The sequence below is a fragment of the Sporobolomyces koalae genome, assembly GCF_050403365.1.
Source record: "Sporobolomyces koalae JCM15063 DNA, S_koalae_JCM15063T_v1_ctg10, whole genome shotgun sequence".
In the NCBI taxonomy this organism is placed as follows: domain Eukaryota; kingdom Fungi; phylum Basidiomycota; class Microbotryomycetes; order Sporidiobolales; family Sporidiobolaceae; genus Sporobolomyces; species Sporobolomyces koalae.
The window spans coordinates 124,188-141,208 of record NW_027481761.1 but is presented as its reverse complement, the minus strand read 5'-3'; the positions used below and the strand labels follow the sequence as shown (position 1 = coordinate 141,208).

General features: G+C 57.0%; 5 protein-coding genes across 5 annotated transcripts; all 5 read left to right on the top strand.

Moving 5' to 3' along the window:
* Nucleotides 1-73: 73 nt before the first annotated feature.
* On the top strand, nt 74-1,295 carry JCM15063_001469 (uncharacterized protein; the record flags this gene model as incomplete). Its single annotated transcript, XM_076677732.1, has 8 exons — nt 74-171; nt 442-537; nt 602-687; nt 754-786; nt 847-879; nt 944-976; nt 1,035-1,122; nt 1,187-1,295. The coding sequence occupies 8 exons, from the start codon at nt 74-76 to the stop codon at nt 1,293-1,295; spliced, it is 576 nt and encodes a 191-aa protein (XP_076535056.1).
* Nucleotides 1,296-3,737: 2,442 nt separating this feature from the next.
* On the top strand, nt 3,738-6,879 carry MIH1 (putative tyrosine protein phosphatase MIH1; the record flags this gene model as incomplete). Its single annotated transcript, XM_076677731.1, has 7 exons — nt 3,738-3,889; nt 3,991-4,629; nt 4,695-4,776; nt 4,839-5,771; nt 5,838-6,094; nt 6,171-6,288; nt 6,370-6,879. 7 exons carry the CDS (start codon nt 3,738-3,740, stop codon nt 6,877-6,879), a joined length of 2,691 nt encoding a protein of 896 aa, XP_076535055.1.
* Nucleotides 6,880-7,479: 600 nt separating this feature from the next.
* SUR2 (sphingosine hydroxylase) lies at nt 7,480-8,748 on the top strand (the record flags this gene model as incomplete). Its single annotated transcript, XM_076677730.1, has 4 exons — nt 7,480-7,988; nt 8,066-8,391; nt 8,459-8,513; nt 8,583-8,748. The coding sequence occupies 4 exons, from the start codon at nt 7,480-7,482 to the stop codon at nt 8,746-8,748; spliced, it is 1,056 nt and encodes a 351-aa protein (XP_076535054.1).
* A 569-nt stretch (nt 8,749-9,317) lies between these two features.
* On the top strand, nt 9,318-12,738 carry JCM15063_001466 (heavy metal translocating P-type ATPase; the record flags this gene model as incomplete). Its single annotated transcript, XM_076677729.1, has 7 exons — nt 9,318-9,435; nt 9,503-9,587; nt 9,655-9,715; nt 9,794-9,876; nt 9,941-11,978; nt 12,041-12,251; nt 12,323-12,738. 7 exons carry the CDS (start codon nt 9,318-9,320, stop codon nt 12,736-12,738), a joined length of 3,012 nt encoding a protein of 1,003 aa, XP_076535053.1.
* A 2,005-nt stretch (nt 12,739-14,743) lies between these two features.
* On the top strand, nt 14,744-16,724 carry JCM15063_001465 (uncharacterized protein; the record flags this gene model as incomplete). Its single annotated transcript, XM_076677728.1, has 2 exons — nt 14,744-14,829; nt 14,963-16,724. The coding sequence occupies 2 exons, from the start codon at nt 14,744-14,746 to the stop codon at nt 16,722-16,724; spliced, it is 1,848 nt and encodes a 615-aa protein (XP_076535052.1).
* Nucleotides 16,725-17,021: the final 297 nt, after the last annotated feature.

Sequence of the window (17,021 nt, the reverse complement as noted above, 5' to 3'; positions counted from 1 at the left end):
CGCCGAGCGTTATTAGCGACTGCATGCAAGTGCGAGCCTTCCTCTCGAACTTGTACCACCACAACTGAACGACATGCGCACCTCAGTCCTCATCGCCACCCTCGCCGCTTTCGCTGCCCCGGCTGCTCTCGCAGCGCCCGCTCAGGACCTCGAAGAGCGCCAATTCTTCTCGTGCGTTTTCTCGCTGCGCCCCCTCTGCCTCTGCATGTCGCTGGACCCACAGTAGAGCTTACCATTCATTCTCGGGCTGTACAGCGACGTTACCAGGTAAGATACCAGCGTTTCAACGCCGAGGGATCCTGCAGGGTTTCGGATGAATCCGGCTAGCGGTGCGCGCTCTACTTGCCTGGCAATTCAAGCGGGATACTTGATGGAGGCTACGGGGTAGCAGGAAGGATCACGTGTGATCGGATCGAACTGACCCGCCCGCTGGTTCGTTAGTGTCTTCGGCGATGTCACGTCCGGTGTCGGAGTTGCGACTTCGGCTGTCGGAGGTGCATTCAGCACTGCGACGAATGGTGCAGCTTCCGTCTTCACGTCCGTGCTCACTCTCGCATGATCTGAGAAAGAGCATCATGCTGACAGCGACCTCACCGGACAGTGTCGTCACCTCGGGAGCCGATGGAGTCTTGACTACCATTACTAGTGGTGCTGGTGGAGCATTCTCGACCGTTACCTCTGGCGCAGGTGAGCGAACGCGACAGTTCCTGTTGAAACCTATCAAGCTCACTATTTCTGTTTCGCCTTTGCCAGCTGGCGCATTCTCCACTGTCACCAGCGGCGGAGGTTCGTCGTACCTGCTACTGACCTCGAACACCTGATTGCTGATCATTTCTATTCGTATAGCTGGCGTTGCTTCTACGATCGTCTCCGGTGCCAGTAAGGGACTAGACATGTTTTCAGTCAGCTTGTACCCGTGGCTAAATTCAGTTACATTTCGCAGGCGGTGCCTTCTCTACGGCAACTTCTGGAGCTGGTATGCTGCCGAAGCTCTCGGCAACGGTGATAGCTAGGCTGACGCTTCCTCTCTCCAGCCGGCGTTGGATCGACCATCACCTCGGGCGTCGGAGCTGGAGCTTCCGGTGCATCGAGCGTTGGTGGAGCTGCAGCATCTGGTGCTACGTGAGTACTTATTGCCTCCTTTGCGAGGAGCGCGGATGACCCTGACTCGTACCTTGGCCGACAGGGGTGGAAGTGGAGCTTCCTCGATGGTCTCGTTCCAACCCATGACGCTTGTGCTCGCGACTGTCATGACCATTGGCGCGCTCGGAGGTGGCGCTCTCGTCTTCGCATAGATCGACTGAGTCTTTACAAGAGATGGATATCTCGATCCCACACCTCGCTAGTTCATTCCTGCCCACTTTCATTCTTGGAACCGCACACTTGTCCATATCACAGCTGCTATAACATTCCTATCTCTGTTGCAACGATTCTATTCCGAGTTCTGGTACCGCCCTGCAGCACGCATTGTCTCCCAAGATTGCTAGAGCCGTAGCATCAATTGCGATTCTTCGCGCAGCGTCCGATCCCCTGCAGTTGAGGTGTAATTACAAGATGTTCACAATCGGAATGGTGAGAGGTAGCATGCTGCATTTTGCTTTCTGGGGCGAGACCATGGGCAGGTCTGACAGTCGATACCAAGGCTTATTCCTCCGGTGAAAACCGATGGAACGAGACGGGCTGACGATGAAGAAGAAGAGATAACGATTCGCCATTCGTCGGCAAAGAGACCTGGCATCAAAGAGTCTAATCTGGTTCGTGCGCGCCTAACCGTCACACTTTCGCCGGCCTTCCCCTGATTTTCGACGGTAGGTGTTGCGAGATATGTCAGAGTAGAGCTATCTACTACGCTCCTTCTCCACTCGGGGTTTCATGGAGCTTCGAGCTTTGGTGCTTTCTGCTTCGTTAGCCGTCGTGAATGCGCTCGGACGCTCGCTTGGCACTCGCTCCCTCTGGAGATAGGGAACGGCGAAGACCGACAGACGCACTCGCGTTATTCAGGCGGGGGCTACCACCGAACTTGGATAGAATGATTTGCATATCGAACAGAACCAGGAGATCTTGCTCCTTGCGCAAACTTAAAGTTCTCGACCATCCGGAACAGTTGCCTTCGATATTGGGCATAGTACCAATGTGGTTGTCATCACATGTGTGAAGAGGTTCTACTACTCAAACACTGCGAGCCAATCAACCGAAACCGCAAAACCCAGCTCTTTCGCCCCAGGACACCTCGGTTCTCCGAAGGGTAAGCTTACCACATTCCTGCTCTAGGACGTTCGATGTCAACCATTCGGTTATCACACAAGGTAAATGCAAGATGCGAGAATATGTACAACGCTCATCGACTCGGTGATCCAAGCGACTTGATTTCTCCTGCACTTGGCCTCTCGCTTACAAGAGGATGCTCGACTCAGCTCGAATCGAGAAGACTTTGCTCTGAAAGGCTATCTCGAAAAACTAGGACGGCAGCGCTTGCAGCTCTGCGAGCCCCTGCCACAGCATGAAGACGCTACTCGTCGCGAGTAAAGGCGCCTTCTGATTGAGGAGCTGTAGCGTTGTACAGTAGCGGGGGCCGCCATACTGCACATGCGCGATGGCTTCTATTTGAGCTCATGTTCTGGAATTCCTCCACGCGAGACTCTGTGGCGCCTGGACCCAAACCTATAGCCGATGAGATACTCTCGCTGGGCAATCTTTGCGGCGCGTCCGCCTGCCACTACAAGTCGTAGCATACACAGCCCTCGTCGGATTCATGCACGTGAGCTTGGCGCGGTCGACAGCGGTACTGAGTGTTGGAAGAACATGAATTGATCGCGACCGTAGCGTCTGGAGCTCGACCGTAGCCGGGCCGAGGTTTCTTTTTTTCATCTTGCAAAAATCGAAGCTGTGTGACAGATCTTCGTTCAACATGACAGGGCCATGAAGAAGGCAGCAAGCGGGTGATCGAATTATGTACATACTCAGTAGTTTGCCCGCGTGGAATTCCGAGCACGGACATTCTCATTCCCACAGGATTCATTCTGCGTTTTTGCGAGAGTCTGGCCAGCCAACAAGATGCATGATTAAGACACAGCTCACTCCTGCAACCGGATGGTGTGTCGACCAGAGAGCGAGAGAAGAGGGAGACCGGGATCAGTTTGGGAAGGTCGTGACACGACTTGGACCTGACAGTTTAAGTTTGCGACGCTTTCCAGAGGACCTTAGACGGCCTTCTCTATGAACTGCTTGTACAGTTGACAAGCACGACTCCAGGTTGAGCGAAAGCAGATTGACGTAGTTGTGACGGCCTTGGAAGCGTCAACCCGAAATTCCCGTGACAGCGAGGAAGCGCTGACACCTCGCGTGCGCGCGTCGGCGCTCCCGAGTCCCTGTTGAGCCAACTTCCCGTGTTTACGAGCGTGCTCTACCGTTTTGCTCGCTCGCAAGATTTATCCGACATCCAGCCGAACCTTAATTGCCCTGCAGAGGTTGCACAGCGCGTTCAATTGAACGATTTCGATCGGAGACAGAGCCGCCTGCCAATTTGGCCATCGTTCAACATTCCCATTTCTCCACCTCTCCTGCAGCCTCCTCGAGCCCGGTGCCGACTAGTCAACCACATCAAGGCTCCACAGCGCTGCACTTGCTGCGAGAGCTGTCGACCTGCGGGACCTCCTGGCCCCGTCCGACCTGGTCCCTTTGTGTTCAATCCGGAACCCCTCGCACCTCCTCGGCCCACGACCACAGCATCTTGCGACATGGAGTCGTCTTCGCCGCAGGGTGATCGGCTATTGCGGCGTAGTGCGGACGCGTTCAAGGGCCAGATCCTGGTCGCGCCCTCGTCGCCGTCTGCAACCTACCAAGATGGCGAAATATCCCCTTCGTTCGACGCTTCGTTCGCCAGTTCCATGTGAGTACTTTCGTCTCGAGCTTGGTATATCTAGGAAAGGCACCGGAGGATGCGCGGGGCGGGAACGGGCCGCTGAGATTTTCGTTCAACTCGGCTCGCAGGTCGATCACTTCGGATGAGCGTTCCAACCCTTCTCCACTCGGTCGCGGCGCACCGATCCTGGCAGCAGCATGCTCGTCTCCGGCCATGCCGATGGACATCTCGCCCGCGCCTCATGCCCACCTCGGCGCTGGCTCGGAGGCACCCGCTGCAATCCGTGCCCCGCCAAACCTCCGCCCGCTCGCCCTGTTTGGCCGTCACGCCTCGCAGCCGACTACGGCGACAGCCAGCAGCCTTGCGAAACCGGATCATCCCTTCTTGAAGAGTCTCTTCCGTGGAGAGCGCTCCGCGCCGCCCACTCAGACCAGTTTCCCTCACATCGCTCCGCTCTCGATTCCTCGCGCGGGGTCGCCAGTCGACTTGACCTCCTCCCTTGAATCTACGTCGCTTGCGTCGACATCTCGCATCAAAAAGCCTCGTTCGCGCCCAACTTCGAGCACGGGTGCACACCAGCGACGCCCAAGTCTGACGCACTTTGCAACTGTGCCACCATCGGAGGCCGAAAAGTCCCAGCCGCCGTTCGCTACCGCCGGGTTTTCCTTTGCATCGCGTGACAATGATGCTCCTGCCTCCGCCGGCGAAGACAGCTTCTTTGGTGCGCCCGAAGGAACTCTCCGGCAACAGCGATTCCCGCCGCCGTCGTAAGTTCTGACTGTGCCTCAAGTCGACACGCGCAGTACTGATCCCCACAAAATCGACCCTTTAGGCGACCGAGAAGCGCCCTTCCTTCTATGTGGAACCGATCCTCGAACAGTCTCGCGCCGCCTCTTCCTCCAGTGAAGCGCCAGGTCTGCTCGATCTCCTCCTTCTCGCGGTAATCGTGTATGCTGACCCGACATACCGTTCGCAGTCGGAGCCGTCCGTTCATCGTACTCGCCAGAACGCAGCCGAAGCATCGCCGTTCCGCATGCAAATCGACGGCTCTTCGCCGCACGGGCTCGCTTCGCCTGTCGCTTTGCGACCCGGTCGTCAACCGCGCTCCGTATCAGATTCGATCACTCAGCGATCCCCTCTGAGTCCGGGCGGGAACAGCAGTCCTTCCTCGAGTGGCGGGGCTGCCGAAGCTCTTGGCGAATATTTCGAGGACGAAGCGCAAGATTCTCCGATCCCTCCCTCTCGGAAAAGATTCCTTGAGCAGGAGAATTCGCCCATCGTTGGTTCTCCGACGCCGGCGAACCACTCGAACAACAGCTCTCTCGGTCGCCGCGCGTTTGACAAGGTCAACACGATTGGCGGTACTCACCACGTCGCACGCAGGCAGCGGTCTGCCATCGGGCTCAACCTGAGCCGTCGTCCGTCACTCGCAAGCTTTGGCAACGCTTCGGGCTCGACCTGCTCGATCCCTTCAGAGTCGTCTCTCTCGTCGTCGTCGTCCTCTTTCAACAAGCGGTTCGCGACTCAAGCGCATGATGGGCGACCTTCGCATTCGAGGCGCAATTCGCGCAGGGCGCTCTCGGTCGCAGACGCTGTTGCTGCTGGAGTCATCAACGTACCGCATAGCCCAGCGCTTCTGGGAGGAGGTCTCTTCGCGCGGGATCTGAATGTGCCCATGGACTCGCCTCAACCCGGTCCGATCAAGATCGATGGCAGTGACTACTTCGCTGGAGGCCCCAGCGGTAAGAAGCTCGGGGCTCCAATCGACCTGGGACCAGCCGTCAAGGCCTGCATGTCTCCCGAAGCCGGAAGTCCGATTGCCGGTTTCCGCCAGCAGGAAGCAAGGGGCAAGGCTCTTCCATGCTTCAATGTCAAGGAGGACGGATTGATGCGGATTACGCCTGCAACTGTGAGTCGCTCTCCTGCGTGACCCCCTTTGGTCCATATCGAGGCTAATGCTTGTTACGAATTGCAGCTCAATGCCTTGCAGAATGGAGACTTTGGCGACAAGCACATCGCGAGCTATCAGGTCATAGACTGTCGCTTCGATTACGAATACGAGGGAGGGCACATCAAGGATGCGATCAATCTGTCCGAGATGGCCGATGTTGAGAATGCCTTGCTCAACATCGCCACGGTGCCTCGACCGAGCACAAGCGAGCGACCGCTCGCAGAAGGCAGGACCGTCCTCATCTTCCACTGCGAATTCAGCGCAAAGCGCGCCCCTACCAGGTACGCCTCTGCTCGCGTATATCGCATCCCCTTCGAGTGCCTCGCTAATTCCGTCCATTCTCTCGCGCTCTCTCAGCGCCAAGCATCTTCGAAACGTGGATCGAGTACGCAATGCGGCAGAGTATCCCCGCGTGCATTATCCCGAGGTGTACGTGCTCCAAGGTGGCTACGAAGCTTTCTACCGAGCCTATCCCGTATGTTCTCTCTCTCGCTTTTTATGTGCTTGTCTCCCTCGCGAGCCCATGCTGATCTGCCCTTCCTCTGACTGTCTGCAGGAGCGCTGCAGCGGCGGATATGTCGTCATGGATCACCCTGAACACGATGCCAAGCGCTCGGTGAACCTTGACAAGTTTCGCAAGCAGAAAGGTGTCTTCAACCGAGCGTCCTCGTTCACGTTTGGTCAAGCCCAGCATGCCTCGGCTCTCCTTCGCAACGCCGAGAATGACAGTCGGCGCCCGCTCTCGTTCAATCCTCGTAAAGCTCTCGAGCCGTCTGGCTTCGAGTTCCCATCGCGGCAATCGCTCTCCACCACCCCTTCGGGGAGCAAAAGCAACAAATTATCGGTGCACGATGAGGACGGCGAGGCAGACTCCTCGTTTGGTACGAACGGATCGTCGCCTTGTGGCAATGGCGGATCTCCTTGTCCGCTAACATCAAAGCTAGGAGGGCGGGGGTCGTCCAAACTCCCAAGTCAGCCATTCTCGCTGTCGTCAAAGTTGCTCAACCCGAAGCGCCCGCTGGCAGGTCGAGCGCAAACTTCGGGCATTCTCAGCTTCGCGCGGTGATGTTTGCGCGAACTCTCCATCTATACCCCTCACTTTCCGAGCAACTTGCGTCGGCTAGTGAGCTTTTCATATCCTATCTATACCCTCTGACGGAACCGCTCTCCTTTTTATCTCTTCTCTCCTCATGTGTATTTTTCCCCATTCATTCACCCTCTCGTCTGTCTCTCTTCCTTTCTCACTAAGCTCGCGACTTCAGAACGATCTCAACAAAGTTGTCCCGCATGGTAGCTGCCCGCTGTGTCGTCGCGCATGGTCTTTTCCTCTTCCTTTTCCGCGTATTTTCGTTACTCTAGTTGCTCTCTCCTTGTTCGCGCTATACAAACATGCATTCTCCTTCGTACACGCTCGTTGACAACGCGAGATTGCCAATCATTCGTAAAATTCGAGGGAAAAAAAGTTCGGCCACGGGCTCATGTCGATCTGAGACTGAACTCGCTCACCTTCTCGGCATCGGCTTGTCGTCCGTCAACAGACGCGCACCTGTCACCCGTCGCGCGCGCTACTCTCTCGCCTCTCGCCTCTCGCCTCTCGTATCTCGGGCGCCCGATCGCTTGCAAGGACCGGGTCACAGCCACATCCGCTACAGCCTCGCGCGCGATCATGCACAACTGGACAAACCCTTACGCGCCACTGTACACCTACCCGCTACCGCCTGCAGAATACCCATGGTACCACTCTGAACGAGTCGAGCTGTTGCCGGGCATCTCGGACAAGTACCTCTCGGTGCTCGCGCCGGTCGCGATCTACTGGGGGTTCTCGCTCCTCTTCTGCTTTCTCGACAGCCTGCAGTGGGACATGTTTGAAAGACATCGTATTCACGAACCCGAGGAGGTCACGAGCAAGAACCGGGTCACTGTACGCGAAGTCGTCGTCGCCGTGATCTTTCAACAGGTCCTCCAGACGCTCCTCGGCATCTTTGCACTCGAGGATGAACAACCAGCAACGGATCATGTGGCAGAGTTGAACATGTGGGGAGGGAGATTGGCCAAGTTGGTGATGACTGCGGCAGGATCGAAGCTGGGAGACGATCTGTTGGCGAGGTACGGAAGACCTGTCTCGAGCTGGATATATTGGTGGGGTTTCCCGACCCTTCAGCTAGCCTGGGCAGCGTGCGTCTTTGGCTTCTCCTCCATCTCCATATGGTCGTGTCCTGGGCTCACTCAAGGCTTCTCGGCATAACACATAGGTTCATCCTTGATGGATGGCAGTACATGATGCATCGCTCGGCACATCAAGTCACCTACCTGTATCGGACGATTCACAGCTGGCATCATCGGCTGTACGTGCCGTACGCCTTCGGAGCGCTGTACAACCATCCGATCGAGGGCTTCGTGCTCGATACTTGCGGCACCTTCATGGCACACATGATTGCCGGCCTCACTCTTCGTCAGGACATCCTCTTCTTCGGCATCTCGACCGCCAAGACCGTCGACGATCACTGCGGGTTTGCCTTCCCGTGGGATCCCTTCCAACATTTGTTTGGCAACAACGCAGACTATCATGACATTCACCGTACGTCTTCCTGTCGCATCAGGTGACCGATCTCGCGCTGACCCGTTTTTCGCCACGCCCTGTGCAGATCAAGTTGCTGGACTCAAGAAGAACTATTCGCAACCTTGGTTCATCTCTTGGGAGTTGAGTTGTTTCTCCCGCTGACAAACGCTGGCTGCAGAATTTGATTGCTGAACCCTTGTGATCGACAGTATTTTCTTCGGTACGAGAATGACTCGGGAAGAGTTCCAGATCAAGCTTGCAAGACGGAATCGCCGCGGCGAAACGATCCCTTCCGAGGTCAACGGTCCGAACGAGCTCGCATACACCCCTACGAGTCAGATGGATGGCAAAGCCCTCAAGGAGAAAGTCAACTGAGATGACTTTTCCCCGAGGCCGAGCAGTGACCTGCAGACTCGGTGATGAATTCGATCTGACTCGCGCTCCATCTCTTGCATGTCGAGCGCGGCATGTTGATGTTTTTACCTTTGTCGCTCCTGCGTACTCGTTGATACCTGTTCTTCTTACGCGTGTGTGTACACTAGACAGTATTTTTGTTCTTTTTTTACATAATCTAATCAGTTTGCAGATCACGAGTCTGGGCGAGCTGCATTTCTCGCCTGCATGCTGTGAGCCTGTCCTGTACCGTTCATACCGATCGTGACAAGGTTCTTTGCTACACTCTCCCCAGCAAGAGGCTGTTGACCCGCAAGGAAACGGCCGCGCTGGAGTGTCGGATCCTGCGCGTCGCGCGTACGTTGGCGGGCGCAAAAGATTTGATGTTGATCTCGAACCTCTGCTTTGCTCATTACCATTCGAACATCTCGACTGACGACTAGAACGAGTGGTCTCTTGCGCGCCATTGCTGGTCGATCTGCTGTGCGACTACCTCTAGCCAGGCTCGGGAGCGGCGACCGGTCTCGGCAACCGCTTTGCTTTGTCAGGACATGACCTCGGCTTCCAGCTCTAATCCGCTCGGCGATCAGGATGAGCTCGACTTGCTCGTGTCGCAAGATCATGAGAAAGCGCGCCCAGATACCCTAACAGGCTCGTTCAAGGTCGAAGGTGAATCGACTGGATGCTCCGCAGTTCCTCATCCACCCTCGGCCGCACTGACACTTGGTTGTCGCAGGCATGACGTGTGGCTCATGTGTGGCCAGCATCGAGAACGGGCTCAGTGGACAGAAGGGGATCTTGGGCGTCACCGTTGCCCTCCTGTCAGTTTGTCCCCTCACGAACCCGGGGCGGTGAGAGAAGATCTGACCTGCGTTTCGAGACCCGTAGCGCCGAACGAGCAGTGATAGACTACGATCCGAGCTTGTGGACACTCGAATCGCTGGCCGAGGTATGTCTCGCGATCGCGCACGACGCGTTCCCCTGATTGCGACACAGCTCTTCTCATGCCGTGCGCGCCAACTTGCAGGAGATTTCGGACATGGGATTCGAAGCGTATCCGATACAACCGACGAAAGAAGATACCGTCGTACTTCGCATCTATGGCATGACGTGAGCTTCCTCAGTGTTTCGCTCTTTTCGATTCTCTGTCTGACTTTATTCTACACTTTCTTAGCTGTGGATCCTGCGTCGCCTCAATCGAATCAGCTCTCCGCTCTTCCGCGGGCGTTCTCACGGCGACGGTCTCGCTTGCGACTGAACGCGCCACTATCACCTACGATCCCTCCCTCGTTGGCGGGCCTCGAGACATAGTCGATCTAGTGGAAGACTGCGGGTTCGACGCAACTCTCGCATCGGACGAGAATACCGCCATGCAGCTGCAGTCGCTCGCGCGCACCAAGGAGATCCAAGAGTGGAGGAACGCGTTCTTGCGGTCGTTCTCGTTCGGTCTCCCCGTCTTCCTCCTGTCGATGGTGTTCCCGATGGTCTCCTTCCTCCGTCCTATCGTCGAGTTCGCTCTCGTACCCTACGTCCATCTCGGCGATCTCGTCTGCTGTCTCCTCACCATTCCAGTGCAATTCGGTATCGGAATTCGGTTCTATCGCTCGGCATATCGGGCACTCAAGCACAAGTCAGCGACGATGGATGTCCTTGTCGTTTTCGGAACAACTGCCGCATTTGTCTACTCGGTCTTTGCCATGGTTTCGGCACCCTTCGTAGGCGATCCGACATACAGGCCCAAGGTCTTCTTCGACACCTCGACTATGCTCATCACATTCGTCACGTTCGGTCGATTCCTCGAGAATCTCGCCAAAGGGCAAACCAGTACTGCCCTGAGTCGACTCATGAGTCTCGCGCCAAGTCAAGCTATCATCTATACCAACCCGGAGCGCACAAAGGAGAAGAAGGTTCCGACCGAATTGGTACAAGTTGGAGATATCGTCAAAATCGTCCCAGGAGACAAGATTCCGGCAGATGGAGTCGTTGTCAGTGGCGAGTCCGCGGTCGACGAGAGCATGGTCACGGGAGAAGTCGTGCCGGTAACGAAAACAATAGGATCCGCGATGATCGGAGGCACTGTCAATGGCGAAGGGACGATCGACATGAAGGTCACTCGCGCAGGCAAGGATACAGCTTTAGCGCAGATTGTCAACCTAGTCGAGGAGGCGCAAACTTCGAAAGCCCCCATTCAAGCGTTCGCCGACACGGTCGCCGGCTACTTCGTTCCCACAGTCATCTCGCTCGGAGTTGGCACATTCGTTGCATGGATGGTCATTGCTCATGCGACAAATCATCTGCCTCACGTCTTCCACGAAGCTGGAGCGAGCAAGTTCATGGTCTGTCTTCGGCTGTGCATCTCGGTCATTGTCGTCGCGTGCCCCTGCGCGCTTGGCTTGTCCACCCCGACGGCAGTTATGGTTGGTACGGGTGTCGGAGCGCAAAACGGAATCCTCATCAAAGGCGCTGGACCCCTCGAAGCGAGCTACCGGATAGACCGCATTGTTCTCGACAAGACTGGCACAATCACGGTCGGCAAACTCGATGTAGTCGGGGTCAAATGGGTCGAACGGAACAGCCTCGACGCCCTCGATTCGCAGCAGATCGGCGCCGGCAGCGGATGGCAGGATAAAGCGATCCTCCTCTTTGCCGCTGCTGAGACCAAATCCGAACATCCTCTCGCGAAAGCCATTGCTTCGTGGGGATTTCAATCACTGAAGCTCGCGTCGCTTCCCTCCTCTCTCGAAGTCGCATCGTTCGAGTCGGTCACGGGCCAGGGCATTCGATGCAGCGTATCTGGTCACTTCCCGGCTTTGTCACCTTCTGCTGGCACAGGTCGCTCCTCGCACCGGATCGAGATTGGCAACGCGTCCTTCCTGCAACAATCTCGTATCGCGCTGCCAGACTCCCACGAGTCGTTCCGCCTGCGAGAAGAGTCGATCGGTCGAACCTGTGTGCTCGTCGCTATCGACGGACGGCTTGCTTGTGCTGTATCACTCGCCGACACGATCAAAGCCGAAGCGCGCCAAGCAATCGATGCCCTACGCTGGATGGGGATCGAGATTCAACTCGCGACTGGAGATCAGGAGACAACGGCAAAGGCCATCGCGGACGAGGTCGGAATCGCTGCTGTTGACGTACACGCATCGATGAGCCCAAGCGGCAAAAAGGCTCTTGTCGAGAAGCTACAGCGGCAAGGTCATCGCGTCGCTATGGTAAGCCCTTTCCTTGGTCTCGCTTGTTATCCCACGCTCATCATTTCTGTGCTTCTCGCCAGGTTGGAGATGGAATCAATGATTCCCCAGCTCTGGCCGTCGCCGACGTTGGAATCGCGCTTTGCTCGGGAACCGATATCGCCATGGAAGCAGCCGATATCGTGCTCATGAAGTCGGATCTGCTCGATGTTGTCGCTGCTCTCGACCTATCACGGCGCATCTTCCGCCAGATCCGTCTCAACTTTATTTGGGCGACAGTCTACAACCTCGTCGGTGAGTGATGCCCATGACTGCTGACGTCGCCCTACTTCGAAGACTGATCTGACCGCTCGACGATGAAACAGGTATTCCCCTCGCTATGGGAGTCTTCCTGCCGTGGGGACTGCATCTACATCCGATGATGGCAGGTGCCGCTATGGCCTTCTCTTCGGTCTCGGTCGTTGCGTCTTCGCTCACCTTGCGACTTTGGCGACGACCCCGACTCGCTCGTCGAACGGACGATCCCGCTGGAGACGCCAGTGAAGGCACTTTGTCGGAACTATCTGGGGCTGCTCTCGAGCTGGTCGGGACTGCCTGGAGCAGGATGTTTCCGGGATATTCCGGACGAAGTGCACGGCGTCGTGGACAAGGCAGCAGCTGGCCGTTTGCTCGTCGCGGAACCGATCGACGTCCAAGTGAGTACGGTCTGCTACCGGACGACTCGGCGCACGATTTCGATGAGGAAGACGAAGATGTCAATGCATCTTTGGCTCGAAGCTGAAAACCTCAATCCTCTCAATGCACCCTCGGTGCAGTGTTGTTCTTGTTTCGCGAGCTGTACCTTATCGCATAGTGATCCTGTTGTGGCATGGAAATACTTGTTCATCGTCCTCCGGTGTAAAATAAATTCTTACCTTGCCGTGCGTGATCCTCGGACTATCTCGCTTAGGAGAGAGGGTCGCAACGAGAATGATCTATCGTCATGACCACTCGATCTGCGAGAGAATCCCGAGGGGAAAACTTTCGACGATGGCGAAAGTACTGTAGCCGAACCAGCTACGTAAAGTGTCAAAATTTCAAAAGGCCGTTCTCCGAACCTTCTCGCGCGCGCTGCTCGAGAGTCGATATCGTTGTGCGGGGGCCACGGTGCTAACCGCTTCGTTGCGCCGATAGCGACAAGATCGCGATCGTTCATTACACTGATCACGAAGCATGTATGCCATCGTGAGCTGACAAAACATTGCTGTTACGTCGTTGACCGCGAGCTTTGTCGCGCGCGCGGGCAATTGCGACACGCACTGAGGAAGGGTCGGCTCGCATACGCATCTCGCGAATGTTTGCAAAAGCTGCAAGTCGCGAACCTTGCTCGGCCAAGCTCAAGGTCGTACTAGAGCGCTGCCTAACCGGGTCGCCCGTTCCGCCTTTTGTTCTTTGGCATACCCACTTTTGCTCGGAAAAGCTAGGCTGAGCGCAACTTTTACCTGCACCTGAACTTGGTTTGCAGTAATCGGAAATACACTTTAGCCAAGACTATGGGAATGTGCTGTCGTTCAAGGACGGGTTGTAAAGATCCGTCCCCCACGGATTCGGTTTGCAGAAACCTTTTCGTTCGACATGGGTTACTGTAATCAGACGAGAAACGCGGAAATCCAGCAACTGGGCAGCAGGGCGTCGAAGAGCACCACGCCTACCTCGAGTGCCGAACGGAGTGTCGACGCTTGGTGCTCGTACGCGAGTGGGGACCTGCATTCCTCAACCCTTATTGTCCGTATTCGCCGTCGCATCGCTCGTAATTCCGTTCGAGCGCCCGGAATAAAGTCAAACATCAGGAAGGCTCGAGCTCCACGCAGTTTCGAGAGGAAAAAGAGTCAAGCGCTTGCCTATGCTAGTCATCTCGATTGGTCCAGTTTGGCTCTCAACGAAGAGCAGTAGCTGCTGTAATTAAGATCTACGTGGGCGTATCTGGGAGGCGGCTCACAGCAGGAATAAGAAAACCCCCGGAAAAGAGAATTTGGGAAGGCGGTCTCGAGCCTATCGATCCGCTCGAGCCGCAACCTCGAGAAGAACGAGCGCTTGGGGGTCTTCGGTCCGACGACGCTGCCGCAACTGAAGAACCGGGTGCGCCCGGTACTATGGGCCCCGCCGAACTGAACGCGAGAGAACAAAGGAAACGTTTTGTTGCGATCCCCGCGCGCGCGAGAACACGAACGTTCGGTGCGGCGCAGTGACCTCGCGAAAGCAAAAATGGGGCGGCTGCGCTCGTGCAAGCTGTTCGAGCTGATGCGCGTAGAGTGGACGAATTCGCCAAGAATTAGTGTGCAAGAAGATCGAGCGTGCTTTCGCTTGCCAAAAAACGGCGGACTGAGCAGCGAGGGGGAGAAAAAACCGGCGAGATCGGCGCACGAATTGATATCGCGCGGAGATCAGCAGCACGCCAGACGCTCCCTTTCAACGTTGAACTTTGCTTGCCCGCCCACCCGCTTCCCTACTCGGGCCGACCTTTTGTGCTCTCTTTTGCTCTCGTCTCTACTGCGCCCACCCGGCATCGCCCTCAACGAAGAAAAATCCCCTCAGACCTCGTGGACTCGAAGCCAGATCCGGCGCAACTTCCGACTTGACCCTCTGTCGCGACGATCGGCTACCCAGAACCGCCAGACCCCATCTGTGGAACCCAACTACTCGTGCCGAGGCGCCTCGCAGCCTCTCCGACACCTCGATCAGCCAGCTTGGCGAGTGACTCGCCCGAGCAAATTCGACCCGCAGCGCCCTTTTTCCATTCGGCCCGCATGCTGTCCGCGGTCAAGCCAGCGCATGCGAGGGAAAGCACGTTCGAGGACAGGGACGAACTGCCGTTTGGCGACTTCTGCTTCTCGTACGTGCCCTCTCGCTCACGTCCTCGCACCGAGATCGTATCTTCCCCCTGTCTGCAAAAATCAGTCTGGATGAAGATCGCGATCCAATACCCCGATCAGGTGCTAACCACTACACCTCGTGTACACGTGCAGGTGCGGCAACGCGACACAAGGCGGGTCTTACTGCTCGACAGCCTGCCGCGAGTCGGACTTCCAGCAAGCCTCCGTCTCGCCCGAATTCTCGCCTTATCTCTCGCCCGTCCCGCCTCTGATCTCCTCGGGCAAGAGTGCATGCTCGACCCCTCCTTCAAGCGCGACCAACTCGCCGCTGCAGTCGAGCCAGAGCGATCTCGCAGACCCTCCCTCGCTCGACCTGCCTCCGCCCAAGGCCGCGTACACGTTCGCGCACTCGCTCCCAGCGAACGGCCTCAAATACCCTGCGACGTGGTCGATACACTACCAGCCTGAGCCGCTCGGGTCGCCCCGCGTCGGTCCCGCCGACTCGACCGTACGCAGCAAAGACCTCAGCTACCGACGCAAGATCGACCGACCGCATCCAACGATCCCTTCGCCTCTGTACTTCCGCCAGAAAGCTGCGGCAGCGCATGCGTCGCCCGCGCTGAATCCGGCTTCGCCCTCGACCGCCGCGCGGACCCCTTTCTCCTCGGGTGCTCACATCGACGACGACGATATCGACCACCTCGCCCTCCCTCAGCAACGCAACAGCAGTCAACCTGTTTCGCACATTGTTCCGACTCCATCACACTGCGGTCGACCAGGATGCGTTGGAATCACCAAGAAACTCCGGGTCGACACAAACCTTGATCGCAAGACCCGCCGCAAATCCTGGCAACCTTCTCCGCCTCACCCTTTCAGGGGACTCACCTCAGTCGACAACAAGGTGGGCGACGAAGTATTGCTCTCGCCGCGGATCAGAACCCTTCGTACTGGAAGGTCTGCAAGCGATGAAGGCCCGTCTACCCGAGGGTTGGCAAACACGAACGGCGCAGAGAGTGACTCTTCCGTGGACGATGCCCATTCGGCATTCGCCTGCTATCTGTTCTCTCACTTGGCCGACCCGGCTCCGCCCGCATCCGAACCACGGGCTCAGCGAGGTCGAGCCGCCGAACCCCAGGACGAGGAGATGAAGCGCAGCCGTTCGGCCGACGGTGCCGTGCCTGGTCGCCCAACGGTCGGCTCTTCAACTCAACCCACATTCCCTGCTACGCCAGGACGACCGACTCGGTCGCTTTTCAAACGAGGACCTGCAGCCGCTATCCGCTCGGAACCGGCAATCGAGCGCTTCACTCCCCTCCAACCCGAGACCGAACAATCACCATCGACCGTCGAGGCGGATGAGCCGGCAGAAGAGGAGGAGCAATCTGCGACTGTCACTCTTCCTTCTCGACTGCTCGCACGACAACGCGACGATACCATTCGCGCTTCTGCTCTCCCCGCCTCGCTTACCGCTCGTACTCGGGCTGGGCTCCTACCAGGACACTTTATCGCTGCCACCACGGACTCTCCTTCGAGTTCTGTCGTCTCGCCTTTCCCTTCGCCTCCGGCCACTCCACCTACCGTCGGCCGCGGTCGCTCCTCATCCTCGCGCCGATTCTCCATCGACGAACCAGAAGAAGGCGCTCGCGGCCGAGGTCGGCTTGAAGCGTCGTCGCGCAGTCGAATGCCCTCGAGGACTTCGCGCGAGCGTGGTCGAGTTGACGCTCGAGAAGAAGAGATCCCAAGGCTGAGGGGAAGGACCCGTGATCGACTCGAAGAGTACGATGCCGACGACGACCGTGGTCGAGGCCGCGGACGCCAGAGTACAAGCAGGAGCAAGAGCCGACACGGACGAGGCCGCGCTCGTGAGTCAGCAGGAGCGTACGGGCGCACAACCTCGAGCGATTCCGACCAGTGACCGAACCCACACCTTCCACCTACGCCTCGTCACCAATTGGGACCACAAAAAGGCCGCGTTTTGTAGCCGAAACCACCCCTCATCACAACCCTACAGCATACCCAAACCATCCTCGTAGCAATCTTTCGTACCTCGCAAACCAACTCGCAAAACCTTCAACCACTCGTTTCTCAACAAACCAATCGCAAATCCAACCGCATGCAGTTTTCGTTCCCTCGCAAAAAAACCCCAGACCTCTCCCACATTTTTGGAAAAACTCAGCTCTATGTATACCCCACTCTTCTCCACTTGTTCTTC